Source organism: Eschscholzia californica, unplaced genomic scaffold, assembly GCF_041429995.1.
Source record: "Eschscholzia californica isolate CP2 unplaced genomic scaffold, dmEscCali1.0.p SCAF_2, whole genome shotgun sequence".
NCBI classification, from domain to species: domain Eukaryota; kingdom Viridiplantae; phylum Streptophyta; class Magnoliopsida; order Ranunculales; family Papaveraceae; genus Eschscholzia; species Eschscholzia californica.
Window position 1 is genome coordinate 55,667,724 of NW_028238309.1, and position 16,407 is coordinate 55,684,130.

The 16,407-nt window shown below is 33.9% G+C and overlaps 2 protein-coding genes across 7 annotated transcripts; one reads left to right on the forward strand and one right to left on the reverse strand.

Moving 5' to 3' along the window:
- The first annotated feature begins 4,656 nt into the window (after positions 1-4,656).
- LOC147559232 (mavicyanin-like) lies at positions 4,657-9,073 on the forward strand. Its single transcript, XM_086661084.1, has 2 exons — positions 4,657-6,450; positions 8,573-9,073. Exons 1-2 carry the CDS (start codon positions 6,273-6,275, stop codon positions 8,950-8,952), a joined length of 558 nt encoding a protein of 185 aa, XP_086517210.1. The 5' UTR covers positions 4,657-6,272; the 3' UTR covers positions 8,953-9,073.
- Positions 9,074-9,308: 235 nt separating this feature from the next.
- LOC147559233 (sugar transport protein 8-like) lies at positions 9,309-13,506 on the reverse strand. 6 transcript variants are annotated; one of them, XM_086661080.1, is made up of 5 exons: positions 13,292-13,506; positions 11,890-12,066; positions 10,994-11,313; positions 10,017-10,643; positions 9,309-9,932 (listed from the first exon to the last, which is right to left on the reverse strand). In XM_086661080.1, exons 2-5 carry the CDS (start codon positions 11,984-11,986, stop codon positions 9,471-9,473), a joined length of 1,506 nt encoding a protein of 501 aa, XP_086517206.1. In that variant the 5' UTR covers positions 11,987-12,066; positions 13,292-13,506; the 3' UTR covers positions 9,309-9,470. The 6 variants fall into 6 exon arrangements, with proteins under 6 accessions (XP_086517206.1, XP_086517207.1, XP_086517204.1 ...); XM_086661081.1 differs by having other exon boundaries at positions 11,890-12,030; positions 13,385-13,440; XM_086661078.1 differs by having other exon boundaries at positions 11,890-12,058; positions 13,292-13,404.
- Between the last annotated feature and the right edge of the window lie 2,901 nt (positions 13,507-16,407).

A 16,407-nucleotide genomic window follows, 5' to 3' on the forward strand; every position in this document is an offset into this window, starting at 1 on the left:
TTGGCAAATGAAAAATGTTCGAATACACCCGATAAAGAATGGAAGAAAGATAAAGGAAAAAACAAATGATGGAAAAAAGATGTTAAACTAGGGATTACCTCATGTGTAAACATCTTACATAGGATGACAATGAAACTATCCAACCTCAAACACTTACAAATTTGTGAACAAACACACAAAAAAATTATCCCACTAGCAAAAAACATCTCTCTAGTTCAACCCTAATATAGAGGAAGTGGGAGAGTTGGTTTAGTTCTTTACCTTAAAATTGAAAACCCCAAGTTGATATCACACTTAATGATAAAGTAACAAGGAAGACACCATTATTGCTATCAAGGACAAACAATTTTAAGTGACCACGAGGCTAGGAATATGACAATAATGGTCCATTGAAAAAACTTCTTTCTTTTTAAGTAAAATCTATATATGACAGTACTAGGGATTATCTTTTAAGTATTGACAAAAATATTATTTGTCAAAGACTATTATTATAAAAGAATTAACAATAACATACTATCTTCGATAAAAGAAAGTAAAAAAAAAAATAATTTGACACATTTACGTTCTCACATAAAAATATCACTATGAACAAAGTTACGTTAGGACTAGTGAACTGCTCGGCCAAACTAGTTCAACCTCCATATTCGTGGAGTTAATTGTTTTCCAAGTAGTATTATTTTTATTTGTACCACGCATTTAAGTACTCCAACGACTAGAACAAGCTCTAATTAAACATCTTTGGACCAAAGTCCACGTCTGAGAATACAAGAAATCGTTAGACACGTTTCAATATTTGAAAGATACATCACATATATTACAACAATTTATGACAAGATATTTTAGAAAAGAAACAAATATATTAGTTGAAAACTCAAATTGGGTTGAATATGACAGTAAACCATCTTTGATTTGGTTTCCCTTTTTTGATTTTCTCATCAGTTTGGTTACCTTTCAAAACTATTAAATAAAACAGTGAAACATAGAGAGCAATTTTGTCCTCATCCAGAAATATAGATGATATGACAACAAATTCGAAATGAAAGAGAGATATTCTGGCTATGAGAAAGCAATTTTGTTTTGACTCAATAATGGGTAACACCAACTGAGATTATGAGAATGGGTGTCTTTATAGGCGCCCGCCCTATCTTTTTGTTCTTAGCCCGTTTCTCTCTTGGCTCTTTTTGTGGCTGGGATTGGGTCTACTATGTACTATTCAAACTCAACATGGATGAAGCTTAGTTGGAGAGCCATCGGACTACGGACTACCCCAGTCTGTGACTCTGTGAGGGCGCTAAGAGTGACGGGGGACAAAAGAGAGGCACTTATAGACAGTCCCCTATGAGAATTTATCGCATGTTTCCAGTTTTCACGCTATCATTCTTTTGATCTTTACAACATTTGTTTAGTTGAGTAAAATGAAGCTTCCCTAGCAGTTAGGCAGGCAACATTATGTCCTCGTAATTTCATCCACACCCAACTCAAACTCAATTGATAATAAATAAGGATTAGGGGGGTTGAGTCTTACTTTCACGGACACTAAACTCGTCCAATAAAGTGGGCTCCGAGCCTCTCACCTCTCCTGAGGTGCCAGTTGAGACCACATCAAAGGCGTTTTCGGTTGCGTATAGCAGCAAGTTAAAGGTCCTCGAGGGATGCAATGTTTTGCACTTGTCTACCCAAAAACTAGTAGATTCTATTGACACACTCCCATTTTTGAACAAAACAAATTTCCCTCTCGTAAATTTTCTCTTGTCCTTCCACAAAAAACTTTGAAGTTTAGAGAAAAGAAGAAAAAACACAAATTGTAGAACAAAAGAAAAAACAGTATCGTCAAGAATGCTAATGAACTACAAGTTTGAAAGAAAAAAAATCCATAAGATTCAGAGCTAAGGCCTCATAAAACCAGCTTTGAAGCATGACCTCCTAGATGCACTTCGGATAAAACCACACGTTTATAACAATATAAATATGTTCTTCAACAAAAAAAAATGTGTGAAAAACCGAAAACGTGTGTGCATAAAATTTGCTTTTTTATTTTGGAACCCTTGGTATGCTGCCTAACTGCCTTTGCAGATTCTAGTGTGCAAATTTTAAATGCACTCACTATTTTAGTTATATACACTCACATCTAAGATTAATTTTGTTATATTACCCCTAATAATAATTTCATGCTTTGTCGAAAATATAATAATAAATAAATAAATAATTTCATGCGAGACTGTAACTTACAATATCCATGCTGGTTCAAAAAATTACATTCAGATAAAAGAAACCTGGAAAATGGAACTTTGGACGCTATCTAACATGCGATAATCTTGAACATTCAATAGCACAACCGTTTGAGTTTGACCGGTTCTATCCAACCCCACAACCCTAGAAGACTTGTAAGTTTTTTGCTCGACTAGGTCAGTACCTGAGTTCATCCGACCTCAGAGAATCTCCACCCACAAGCTCACCCTCCCCATTTCACGTCGGGGAGTGTTGCAAGTGCCGCACGTTTCTGTTAAAAGCACTGCTTTTCTTCATTAATTTCCCCTAAAAATTTATTTTGAGAGAGGCACCTTTCAAACTTCCATTTCAGATTTTATAAGGCCCATTGTACTGCACATTTTTCTTAGTTCCTCAACATTGTACTACTCCACTCTTTGCATTACAAAGAGAGTACATCTTCTCATTCTCTGCCCTCTCTCTCACAGTCTCACTATATAAATGGCCTTAGGCCCCTTATCAATGAACCAAAACCTATTATGATTTAAAAAAAAAAAAAACAAAGTTCCCAATCTTATAAATCCACATCCATCCGTTGAATTGTGATCATCAATTCACCTTAACCATTTGATATTTTGTGGGCCATTTAGGTATATAATTATTCTTGTGGATCTAATTTTAATTTCTTGTAATCATTTTGGAATAAGATCTAATTCTTGATTTTGTTTATCAGTTACTTATGGATCTAGGTAAAGGAGGAAGAGTATATGATTGCAAGAAATGGGAAGGAAGACAGTTTTGGAAGAATTACAAGTATTGTTTCTACACCAAAAATTTGACTTTGCTTAGAAGTTGAGACTTAAGGATTTGATCCCCTAACCAAGAGGTATGAAATCTAAACCCCTCACTAATCCTTTTCTTTTAGCAAATGGGAGGGTAATTGGGTCAATTATATCCACAATAAGGATATTTTTTTTTTCTTCTAAAGATATGATGGTTGTGATTATATTAATCAAGAATCATCTAAACAGTGGTTAGTTATCTAGCGAGACTCTTTTGTTATTTATTTCTAGCTTATTAGTTGTTGAACAGGTTACTCTCGACACAGCTACACTCAGTTTCTTCCGTTTTTCTCTCTGATTTTGTCCTCATAGTAAGAGTTTAGATCATCGAAAAAAAAACTTGTGTGAAGCATGCTCTTAGACTAGAGTCCCATTATAATGGACAGTATTATTGATTTCATTATAAGAAAACATAGTTATGACAGTTTAACAAAAAAAAAAAACATAGTTATGTCAAAATATCTTTATTTTATTGAGTTAAACATGCATTTATGATCTACCAAACATTCATGAATGTTTAGTCTAAGAAATTTAATCAAGAATGGAAGATTATAGGGTAGGGTCTAGGATGTGGAATGGCAAAAACCCTTCTTTGGTGGAAAGCCTTTTGGGGTATCTTTTACCAACACTTTTTAAAGCACATGCCCAACTACAAATCCATACTAATTTTGATAAACAATTAAAAGGTTGGGGTTTCTTCCTTTTTTCCCTTTTCTCTTTCCAGTGATATTTTTGCATACTTTAAAGCACTCCCTGCTTATTTTATTTACGAGTTCATGATAAATTGATAATAGCTTCCACCAAACAAACAGGTGTTAGTTCACCTTAAAGTCTCTTAATTTGAATTCAAAATGATGAAAGAGACTACAATCATGCTAGAGACACCGAAAATTTAACAGTTGGGGTTTTCTTGCGAATTGGGTGGGACATCCGTTGAAAGATTGACCATGAACAATCTCCATTGACTCACAACATCTATATGCGCCCTTCTCGGACTGGTCAGTTGAGACCTTGTTTAACTTCTCGAACCCTACAAGCTCGAAATCTAAGGCGTAAAGCTAATCTAGGAAAGAAGAATGAACCCTTTTGATGTAGAAAACCTAGGACATAAAGCAAATCAAGGGCATCAAACCTTTTTGTTATAGAAGAAAAATATACGAAGAAGAAGAACGAAACAAGGGCAGCAAATCTAGGTCTCAGATCCATAAGCAAACTCGAATCTTCAAGCTCCAACACCTTAGTTTGTTCTTGCAAGATCTTTGAAGAGAGGAAAAGAAAAAGAAATGAATAAAGAAGAAGAGTCAAGGGGGTGCGCCCGGCGGAGGTCCCAAGAACAATTTTGGGTCTGTAAGAGGGGTGCCTACAGACGGAGGCCCCAAGAGCAATTTGGGGTGTGCCTTGACGCACCCAAATAATTTTCACCTCATTATGATAGTTCCCCACCTCACTTGGACCAAAAGACAAGTAGACAACCATCCCCTCAGACTTTACTTTTAAGTGTCCCAAACCACACACTCAATCCCTAATTTAATGGACAAGTAGACCAAAACTACTGCTGTTTATAGTTATTTACATGCCATGTCTAACTTTAGTTTCAATTTGGCAGGGTTTATGGATTTGGTTTGAGTTTACCTCCCAATTTGTTTTTTTTATTGTGTTTCTATGCAATTTCACTAATTTAACAGAGTTATGAAGTAAAAAGGATAAGATGTAAATTGCACTAGTCTTAAAAAGTGTACTCTATTTACCTCTGAAAATTTAGCAATCTCATTTTGAAGTTCTTGTAACAAATTTAGGTTTTCCAATTCAATTATAAGTAGATGCTATTAGATACTAGCTTGCTGATAATCGAAACCCTTATAAATGTAAAACCTGTGCTACATAGTTCGAAAATGTTGTCAAATTATGATCTGACCAATGGCATGGCATGACCATTTTCCAATCTCGCTTCATATCTTATCTGAGATTTTAGAGATCTCCATTGGAGACCAAAAAAATTTAGAGTGTCTTTATATTGACACTTAAGAAAGAAAATCTTTATTTGACACTTCACAACTAAATTTAGAATTTTTGTTAGAGTGTCCCATTGGAGATGCTCTAAGAGTCATACTTTGCTTGGAAAAAGGGTAGTATTTAAGCTGAAACCTAGGGGGATAACCTGATTACTCTGTTGTGGAGAGACAGAGATCTTGTGCTAGATCAAGTTGTTTACTTTTGTTATATCCAAAACATGCTTGGACATGAAGCTATATATATTTTGTAAAATGCATTGGAAAATAATTCTTTTACTCATGACTAGAAGTAAATTTTTATGAACCAAATATTTCAATTATTGAGATTCTAACACCAAAAGGTCAAAATTAAATATATGTGGCTTAGAATTGTTATACATAATCAGATTTTTGAAGTATTGTATTTTCATGATAGTTGAAAATTTTTAGATATTATATTCTGATTGCAGGAGTATTTTTTTTCTTTTTTACTTTTTTCATATAAGATTATTTCCATACGCTCTTTGGCTTGTGATATTTTTTGAACAACATATATATATATGTGGACTAACATATAACATGGAGCCTTCTTAAACTCATTCATGTGAACCTAACTCTGGTAACATGTTTTGTGGCCATCATTTTTGTAGCATACAAGACTATCATCTCTCTCAATAATAATAATACTAATATTATTATTATAAGAAATGCTAAATGGTTCAAGAATTGGAGTCGACCAAGTCGAATGGTGATGCTGACCCTAATTTGTCAGACCATGGAAAGAGAAATGCTTAACCAATTGGATCAAACACATCATTATTCGGCTTGTGGTCGGCCTATTATTGTTACAAGAAATGCTAAATAGTTCAAAAATTTGACCGACTCCAGATCGAATGATGATGTGGTTGGTTCCAATTGGTCAAGCCATGAACAGAGAAAGGCCCTGACCAATTGAAATCACATACATTATCATTTAGCCTTTAGTCGGCCCAAATTTTCGAACCACTTAGCATATCTCTTTATATGCGTGGTATAAAAAGGTTGAGAAAGCTCTTTTCTACATTGTCCTATTTGTTGGGTTGGCATCCCCCATTTTGATACCATACACTCCCCCCCACTTGAGACTTGACTCTCAAGGGCTTACAATAAATACACTCATCTCCCACCCTCTTTAGCTTTACAACTCTCAAACTCAAACCCTCTTTCTCTCTCTCTCTATCTTTGTAGATTAATGGCTTCCATGAAAAAATCCATGGGTTTGTTTATAGTGGTAATGGTTGCAGCTCTTTTTCAGGTTTCCATGGGTGTTGTTTATAAAGTGGGTGATAATGCTGGATGGACAACCATGGGAAATATTGATTACCAAAAATATGCTGCTTCTAAAACCTTCAAAGTTGGAGATATCATCTGTAAGCTAGAATCCTTTTTTTCCCTTCTTCATTTACACATCTTGTACTCAATTTATGTTCTAATCTCTTTTTTTGCATGTTGGTTGTTTGAAATTATTAGGCTTTATTTTGATTTTAGTTCTTCTTCTCCTTTTGTGTTTGATCTTTAGTCTCTATCCTTCTCTCTCTCAAATCTGAAAAAATCATAAAAAAAAATCAAACAAATCTTTACATCTAGTTCTTTCCCTTTAACCATTCTTTTATTGAATTTTAAATTTTGGTAAAGTTAGTGTTTCAGTTTTGACAGACTATTCTGGATTTCTGTCACCATTTTTTCTGTTTTCTTGCTTACTTTTGGCTAATTTTTTTATTTAATAGTATCCTTTTATAATTAGTTATATTACTCAAACCTCTTTTTAAGATTGTAGTATACTGGGAAGGGTATAGTTCCCTCCACACTAGCTCTTTTCTAATTAGATGTATTGAACTGCAATTTCCTTAAGTTGAAGGGTGCTCTTGTAATAAGCATGGTTAATCAGGGGGGATAAAACCGGAATATCTGAGAAAAAGTCTTTTCCAGCGACATTTTCTCGTGAGCTAATAATGAACATAGCTTAATTCCCGTGTCCTACTTGACAGTGTCCTACGGGTTGGAATAGGGTTGACCCAACCGGTTTGAAATAGGGTTGACCCAACCGGTTTGGAATAGGGTTGATCCCCGAATCCTCTTTTGATTATGGTTCAAAATTGTTGTTTACTCTTATTTGAGTCGAATGGTTTGGTGCTTATCTCCATATTTCTCGGCCAATGCTTACATGACATAGATGTTGCGAGCTTAAAATACATGTTATCACGAACATATTAAATGTGAAATAGAATGATTATTTGTTTGAACTTGTTTTAATTGTGAGCCCGATCGCATTTTGTTTAATGTTGAGTAGAATGGTCACTTGACTTGCTTGCACGTCTGCTAGTGAAGACTTTTATACTTAAACAATAAAAAAGACAAGACTTTCATTTCTCTTAGCTAGAGCTTAAAAGTGTAGGAAATAAAATTTTAATAGTACCACTTTTTCATGACATCACTTGCTTTTAGAATTATGAGTAATGAGTGTTTCTTTTGCAATTATCGTGCTCCATTCACGTTAATGTATGAATATTATTAGAAGAACTATGTAAACACAAAATGTCCTATTTTTGTATATTTTGATCCGTATTGAACACTAGCATTCGTTCCATAATTAAAACGTAAATAATTTTATAGACGTCTTGATATACATGCTATGAGCATAAACTATCAGTACGTCTTTCTAATTATGTAATTTACCAAAAATTTGTAGTATTACTAAAATAACTATAACTAAAGCAAAACCACTCTAGGTTATGTCTAATGTCTGCAATTAACAATTGTCATATACCAATAACTTTACTATCATCTATCTTTCATAGAAAATAATGATTCAATATTTTCAATTGATTTTGCATACATGATTTGATGTTTTTGTTTTGTGGAAGTTATAATTGATCATTTTCTTGAGTGGTCTTTACCTTTGGATTATATTGTCTAGTGGATGTAGTGATGGTCCCAATAGTGTGGACACAATGGACTGTGTCAAATTCTGCCCATTACATTACTAGATAAGCTTTGCTTTACCACCACTTCCTCTAGGTATATAATGCCCCATTTTGCAGGTAATGAAATATCTTTATTTAGCTTATCTAGTTGTTTGTCGAGTTCTTTCGAGTGAGTTGTAGCAAATGATCAGGGCCCTACCTTGACATCCAAACAGTATTGTTTTCACGCGAGAAGTTATAACACTTTTAATAAAGCTATGTAACGCTCAACCGTTTATCATTTTCAAGTTCCTTGTGTACATTTTGAATTCGATACAATCAATAACAGAAGTTGAACCTTTACTTGTTAAAATAAAAAAAGACAATTAAAACATAATCTTTCCCTAAGGCATATATTGGAAGAAGCCATATTGTTATGATAAAATGCGAGTTTTTCATCATTAAAGGGCGAGTAATTGTTTATTTTGATGGGTTCTTTTCTATGATCTTCAAGTACGACTACGTTAGTGTTTATGAACTATCTAATTTCTTTTTCTTGTTCTTGTTTGCATGTTTTGGTCTGAAAAAGTGTTTAGTTATGCACCAGAATACCACAATGTGATTCAAGTAAGTCATGCTGATTACCAATCCTGCACCTCAACAAATCCAATCAAGACCTACACATCTGGAAATGACTCCATTACTATTACAAAAATTGGACATTACTATTACCTTTGTGGTTTTCCTGGTCACTGTCAAATGGGCCAGAAAGTTGATATCCGCGTACCTCGAGCTGGATCTAAAATTACACCCATTTCTGCAACATCACCTTCTATGTCACCATTAAGTGGTGGTGCACCTTCACCGGCACCCGGTGTGTCTCCTAAGAATGGTGCTACTGTTTCTTCCATGAGTGTTCTTAGTAAGATTGTTCTTGTTGTATCCATTTTTGCAGGTTTTGCCTTTTAGCTTGTTATGTTGTTTTGACTTTTGAACAGGTTTTATTGGGGGGTTCTACTCTTTATCTTGGAACTTGGGTCTGTAAGAATTTTATGGTTTTTCTATATATAGTACCTATGTTTGTGTCGTATATATGAATTGATTTGGAACGGATATGATATACTATTTGGGCAACGATGATGGTTGTAGCAGCTTCTCAGATGCTACCGATTCGAACTCTAGTCTTTCCTGTGGAGTATATGTTACAACTCAACCAATACGAGTTTCACTCTTACAGTTTACCCTATAGACCTTTGCTTTAGTAGGGTTTTCGACCCAAACACAAGATTTCGTAATAAAGGAATAAATGAAGAAGAGAATCACCATTTAAAAGAAATAAAAGTTGAAAAGATATTTAGCACTATAATGAGAAACAACAATATCTCAAATCCACAAACTCATGGACTGATAACTTGAAATTCAAAAAAAAAAATGAAAAAAGAAAGAAGGAAAGAAAGAATTCTTTTCTTGGTCATGAACACAAATATTTATACCACAGAGGCTTGCATTTGACTAGGTTTAGCACCATTTTCTTCAGAATCAACCATATATCTCTTCCAAAATCCATGTTGCTTCCATACTCTCTCAACCATTTGATCTATTGGTACGTTCTTAGTTTCTGGCACCAAAAATATTACGAAAAGGCCCATAACAACAATCCATCCAGCAAAGAAGAAAAAGATACCGGCACGCATATGACACATCATAGACAAGAATGCTTGTGCTATTATGAAGGTAAAGAGCATGTTCGAACTCACAGCAAAGGCGAAACCCGATGTTCTTGTCTCAAGAGGAAATGTTTCACTAGGAATCAACCATCCAAGAGGCCCCCATGACCAAGCAAAACCCGCTACGTATACACAAACCAGAATCACAACGACTATCGCCCAAATACGGTCTAATGAACCTGTTGCCTTCAGTTGTGTCATTAGAATTACTCCTATTGCAGTCTGCAGTTAAAATGAACCATGTCAAGATATATATTTATATATAGATAGACAAAATAGATTGGGGTACATTAGTAAGAAAAGTACCTGAGTGAGGAACATTTGAATACAAGCTTCAAGGAGCAATTTTCTTCGACCGAATTTATCAACCGAGTAAATTGAAACACCCGTGCATATAACGTTGACCAGTCCTGTAATAACTGCCGACAATAAAGAAGCGCCGTTTTTAAACCCGATGGTCTGAAATAGAACTGGTGCATAGAACATAATGGCATTGATTCCTGTAAATTGTTGGAACACTTGAATCATAATGGCAATGACTAGAGGAGGTCTACTTGAAGGTTTCTTTAGTTCTTGGAATGAGTTTTTAACTTGATGAGCAAGTTTACTAGCCTCTACTATTTGGTTAAATTCTACTTGGACATCTTTAGTTCGTCTTATCTTCTCAAGAACTGATCTTCCGTTCTCTAATTGTTCGCGTTCGATAAGGCTTGTGGGAGTTTCTGGTATGATAAAGGAACCAAGAAAGAGCATTGTGGCTGGAACACCAGCTAGACCTAAAGCAAGTCTCCAACCCCATGGATGATGTTCGGAAGCGAAATAGTTTATAATGTTTGCAAATAATATCCCAATTGTTACGAAAAGTTGGAAGAGAATGTTGACGGCTCCACGGTAATTAACAGGCGCAATTTCTGAGAGAAACACTGGAACTGCCTGCAAATTTCATATAAGAAACATTATGTTTATGCATAAGTTTAAAATTTTTGACTAAACTAGTTTTCAACGAACTGAGTCCTGAGTCACTAGGTATGGGATCACGGTAGCCAGTGGCAGACCAAACCTCGACGACCTAGCTAACTATAGACAAGACTTCAGGTTTAACAACCGAAAGATAATTACTTTGTTGAAATCATAACAGTTTTCAAGATATTGTAAAATCATATTATTTGGGCTCATGACGAAGATCAGAATAGTCCCACATAGATAAAAAAAAAAAAAAAAAAACTTTCAAGACCAATAACATAATATAAAATCTAACAAGGTATAAAAGTATATGTTGATACCTCATTGCCAAATCCAACACCAAACCCAAGAATAATCCTTCCTATGATTAGCATGGGAAGATTCAAAGCAGCAGCATTTAGAATAACTCCTATCAAGTAGAAGAGAGCCGCGACTTTCATAGTCAACCTTCGACCGTATTTGGAGCATACTTTTGATGCTAGAAAACTAGCAAAAAGAGCAGCCAAGTACAAGGAAGACGTAAACAATTGAACAAATTGGTCATCAAATTTGCAGTAGTTGTTTTCTTTAGCAAATTGTTTCTTTCTATATACATCAGGGAAGAACTTTATCAAGAAGTCATCCATTGCTGTCACTCCACCTACACAATTTTCAAATCAACTTTTTAATTAAGATTATTAAGGATTCAAATTGAAAGCCCAAAACACTAATTTTAGGAGAATTTTGTTGGCACCAGGGCAATTTAATTATAGGCACTTTGAACCCCTTTAACTTAGTAAAAAGCAAAGGCCTTATAGGCACCCGAAAGGACCCACATGGCCCTATTGAAACACCTAATCATATTTATTTATTTTGGTATCGACTACTTTAGTCATTATTTATACTATGTAAGATGAATAATCCTGGTTTGCGCTTTCATGTGATTGAACATAAGACCTTCGTATCACAGAGTAGACGCCACGAATGTTGGCACCTAATCATATCTTATACATTCTTGATGTTGGGCTATAGGCCAGGTGTTGTTAATGTTTGAGTGGGCAGTTATCGAGCTTATCACATCTACGATGTATCAAATGTCAAATATCACGACGTATGTAGACCGTAGTCGTCTACCAAAACATCTACGATGTATCAAATGTCAAATATCACGACGTATGTAGACCGTAGTCGTCTACCAAAAAAAAAACTATTGAGAGAGAGAAAGGGAGAATAGTACCTGAAATTCCAATATCATAACCAAACATCAAACCACCCACAGCAGCAATAAGCCAACAGAAGACAATAAAAGGTTTAGAGTAAAATTTGTCTGCCATTGTCGATACTGTTTCTTTCTCTATACCCCAAGATTAAGCTTTTCCTTCAAAACCCACAACCACAAATTATAGCTAATAATCTTAGATAATTAGAGAGGTAGACATAAGTACTATCTAGACGTATATATATACACAGAGAAGGCAAGAATTAAGAATGGATTAGTGGATAAGGATTACGTTTCTTATCTGCAATAGAATTACTTATTTGATTACAAATAGGATTAGTATAATATTTAGATTATATTTGTTTCCAAATTTTATTACTTCTTATCTTATTCTTCACTCTTTCTATTTTCAAATATTTTTCTACTTACTTTTTTCTAAAAGCAGCTTCAATGTACTGTCAATGACTGTATTTCATGATGCTTATAGATAGATGATGGTGGATTTAGTTTATCGATCGGGAAGCAAGTTTAGAAAGAATCTATTTAGTAATTACATGACTCTATATTAATCCCACATTAGGCCGGCCATAATATATGGCAATTTTAGTGGGATTTTAGCTACTGTATTTTAGACATAATAATATTTAAAATCGGTAAAAGAAATAAATATTTCATAATTGTAATTTACGACAAAATATTTTTATAGACTAAACTATCTGTTTGAGTAATTTTTCTCCTAAATTTTTTAAACATATATAATTTTTTTAAATGCCAAATTTCAATAAAACTTATATATTTAGAAAAAAATGTTTCATGATTTTTGTAACAATACTTTCAATAAAAAAAATTCCATAAACAAAGGTAGAAAAGACGATTTTTTTTCTTATTTTGTTTTCGCAAACTTGGATTTGCAAATTTTGGAAACTAGATTTCAATTATTGCAAGCTGGCCAGATTTTGCAAATGCAAATTAAATTTGTTAATTTTTTACAAATTCAGTTTGTAGATGCAAAATCGGTTTCCGAGTCTTGCAAACTATTTTTTTGCAAAAACTCCAAACCTGGGTTCGTGAAATTCGTATGTCAGGTTTGCAAATGCGAGCAGATCCAATACCAAAACCAGAAAAACAAAATCTAATGAAGAATATCAAAACCTCAAACAGGGCCCTGTGCCAAATTTTGAAGAAGGTTTAATTTTCACGTAGCATTGTTTTGGAATTCAAGAAAAATGCACAGTGATAGGATAATGTCTTAACACTATATCAACAAAAAAAATGTCTTTAACACTTAGGTTTTTATTACGCCTCCGTGAAAAGAAATCGAAGAAGAATCAAAATTTTTGAATAAAATGAAACACAATATTTTTATGAAGCTACCAAATGTTAATATTTGAAAAGACAATGAGAAAATTAAGCTTCTCACCTTTAGCATGTGCAATATCTAAAATTATGAATTTACACATAAATAAGGAGGTAGATAAATTTCTAAAGAGAAAATATTCGAGAGAAGAGTGACCTTAATGCTTCATTTGGAATGAATATACTATACCAGACATTAAAGTAAAGAGAGACTTTTTTTTTGTTAAGGAAAAGTAAAGAGAGACTAAAAACATGAAGACAGTGTGAGGAGTCGAATCCATGACCTACACGGCTACACTACTACCTCAACATGTCTAACCAGTTGAGCAATCATGCATCTTTTGTGGAGATTTGCACCTCCATTTCTAATATTAGTATTGTAGTTCTATATTAGAAACTTCTTAGGAGTAGGCCCCTTGTGGTGGGGGGCCCTGTGCCAGCGCACGACTCGCACCCCCCACCACACGGTCATGCTGGGGCCTTTGGCACATGTTTCCAGAGGTTTTCACTTTTTAGATATTTGACTCTCAATAAACGAACTCATAACGCTTCTGGTTCTGAAATAAACCTCTAAACCAACTTTCCTACCATCGATTTATTAACTGTACCCATATCTCGAATACCTAATCCTCCTGCCCTTTGACTTGCTTGCAACTTTCTCCAATTTACATAGTGCATCTTGGACTTTTTCGTGTCATGCCCCCACCAGAAGTTTCGTTGTTTTATTTCAATCCTATCGATAATTCCTTTTGGTGCAATATTTGTTGATAAGAAGTATATTGGAATCGATGATAATTCACTCTTGAGAAGAGCTGTCCGTCCTGCATGAGATAAAGTGCTCCTTTCCCATGCCATCAATTTTTTTCTCTAAGCTTTTGTACAATGAATTCATAAAAAGAAATCTTATGCTTCAACTTCAATAAATAATTTCCCAAGTATACACCATCTATCGTCATCTCCTTAACACAAAGTATTCTCAAAATTTCATTTCCTTAACACCAAGCATTCTCAAAATTTCATCTCAAAATTTATATATTGAGAAAAAATTTCACGATCCCTATAACAAGATCCACTTTGAATGTTTTTTCAGAAAAAAAAAAACCATAGAAAAGAAGGCAATTATTTTTCTTTGCAAGTACAAATTTTAGAAACTGAATTGCGAATTTGGCAAACTAAATAGTAGATTTTGCAAATGCAATATGGATTTGGGATTTAGCGATACCCCCTCACCTCTAACGTCCAATTAGCAATACTCTCTTTTTTAATTGGATATTAGCGAAACCCCATTTTTACACTTAAAATACGAAAATAGCCTTACACTAATTATATTTTTTTCCCCTCTCATGACTACGACCACCTTAACTCTCTAACTTCGGTCTTTCCATAAATTTTTTTTATCTAATTTGTAAATTCACGGTCGACATAACACTCTAACTTCGGTCTTTCCATGAATTTTTCTATCTAATTTGCTAGTTCAATTGATAATTTCTCTTCTAACATTTTAATTTTTGTTAAATTCATAATTTCAGTTTGCATTTGTATTTTTTGAATGTATATGAGTTATAATTAATAGAAAAAACAACAAATATCAAGCGGTCTTTTTCAAATTGATTACAGTTCAAAACATTAATTTTAACATACAACTAAAAACAAATGAGAAGTTAAAATGTTTTTTTTAGAATTTACAAATGTTATTTCGAATTATAGTGATTTATTAATATTTTCGGTAAATGTTATGGTAAAGTAGAAAAAAGATGGATAAGAGGGGAAAAAATAGGCATGAAAAATGAAGATAGGCGACCAAGCATCGAAGAGGTATAAGAGATCGAAGAAAATAGATAGATAAAACAATAAGCATAAGGGTGTTTCGTACTTTTAAGTGTAAAAAGGAGGTATCGCTAATTGGACAGTCGTGGTGAGGGAGTATCGCTAAATTCCCTAAATCTTAAATACTCCAACGAAGAACATAAATACCTTATTTTTTATGGTCACTAATAATTTCACAACGAAGAACATCAACACTCTAAATATTCACTTTTTCTATCGAGAAAACCAGTAACTATGACATAAACAACTTTCCGTGGCAGAGGTGAGAACTTGAGTTTCTTATTTGACTATTCTTGCTTTAAATTCATTCGTTGGAGTGATGATTCTTAATAATGAAGTCGAAGTTGTTCATATTCAAATCTAAAGAATGAGATGATATTTCGTTGGTGGTGCTGCTATCGAAGATAATGATGGCAGAGATACTCAAATTTAAAGAAGAAGATGAAATTATCGGTTGGTAGTGTTGCTATCGAACATAATGATGACAGAGAACAAGAACCCTAAAATATCTAGTTATTCTAGGGAGAGAATGAATTTTCTTTTCCTAAAGATACATTTTGAATGTAAGCAATAGAAGATAACCCGATTAATTAGCATAAACTTTATTTCATCCATAAGTCTCAATTGTACATAATAAAAATGACATTTTTAGTTATTAAAAAACACTTTTTTATTTGTTATGTATAATATTTTGACTCAAATAAGTATTTTTTTAATTGAAAAATGTTACGGTTACTTAGAATTTCTTACTTAGAGGATGGCATGCTGACTCATCCGGGTAAAAGAACGGTCTAGATCATAACCAAATTTTGAAAAAACATTGTCTTTTAGTAAAAATAAGTCAACATGTCATCCTCTAAATAACCCTCTAAGTAATTTTAACATCTATTTCTAATTTTCAAGAGTTAATTCCTATTTGGCCCCCTACTTTGTGACCAGCTTCCTTTATGGCCCCATATTTTTTGTAAATTCAAATATGGCCCCCTTTTTTTTATGTAAATGTCCTAACTACCCTTCCTTTAAATATTTTTTCAAAATAAAATTAAAAATAAAACCTTAATTCTACCTCATTTCCCTCTCCACCACACATCTCTCTCCAACTCACACCTCTCTCTCTCTCCAACTCACCTTTCTCTCTCTCTCTCCGACTCACCATTACCTTTTCCGACGAAGGTCGCCGGCTGGAAAAATTTTCGGTCGGCGACCTTCAAAAAGTAAACCTTAGTTTTCAAAATAAAATTAAAAATATAGGTATGATGGTGAACCGTGAATGTGATGGTTGTATAGTGATGGTGACCCAGGTGACAAAATATAGTAGTAACCCGCGCCATGAAATGATGTATAAAATAGATT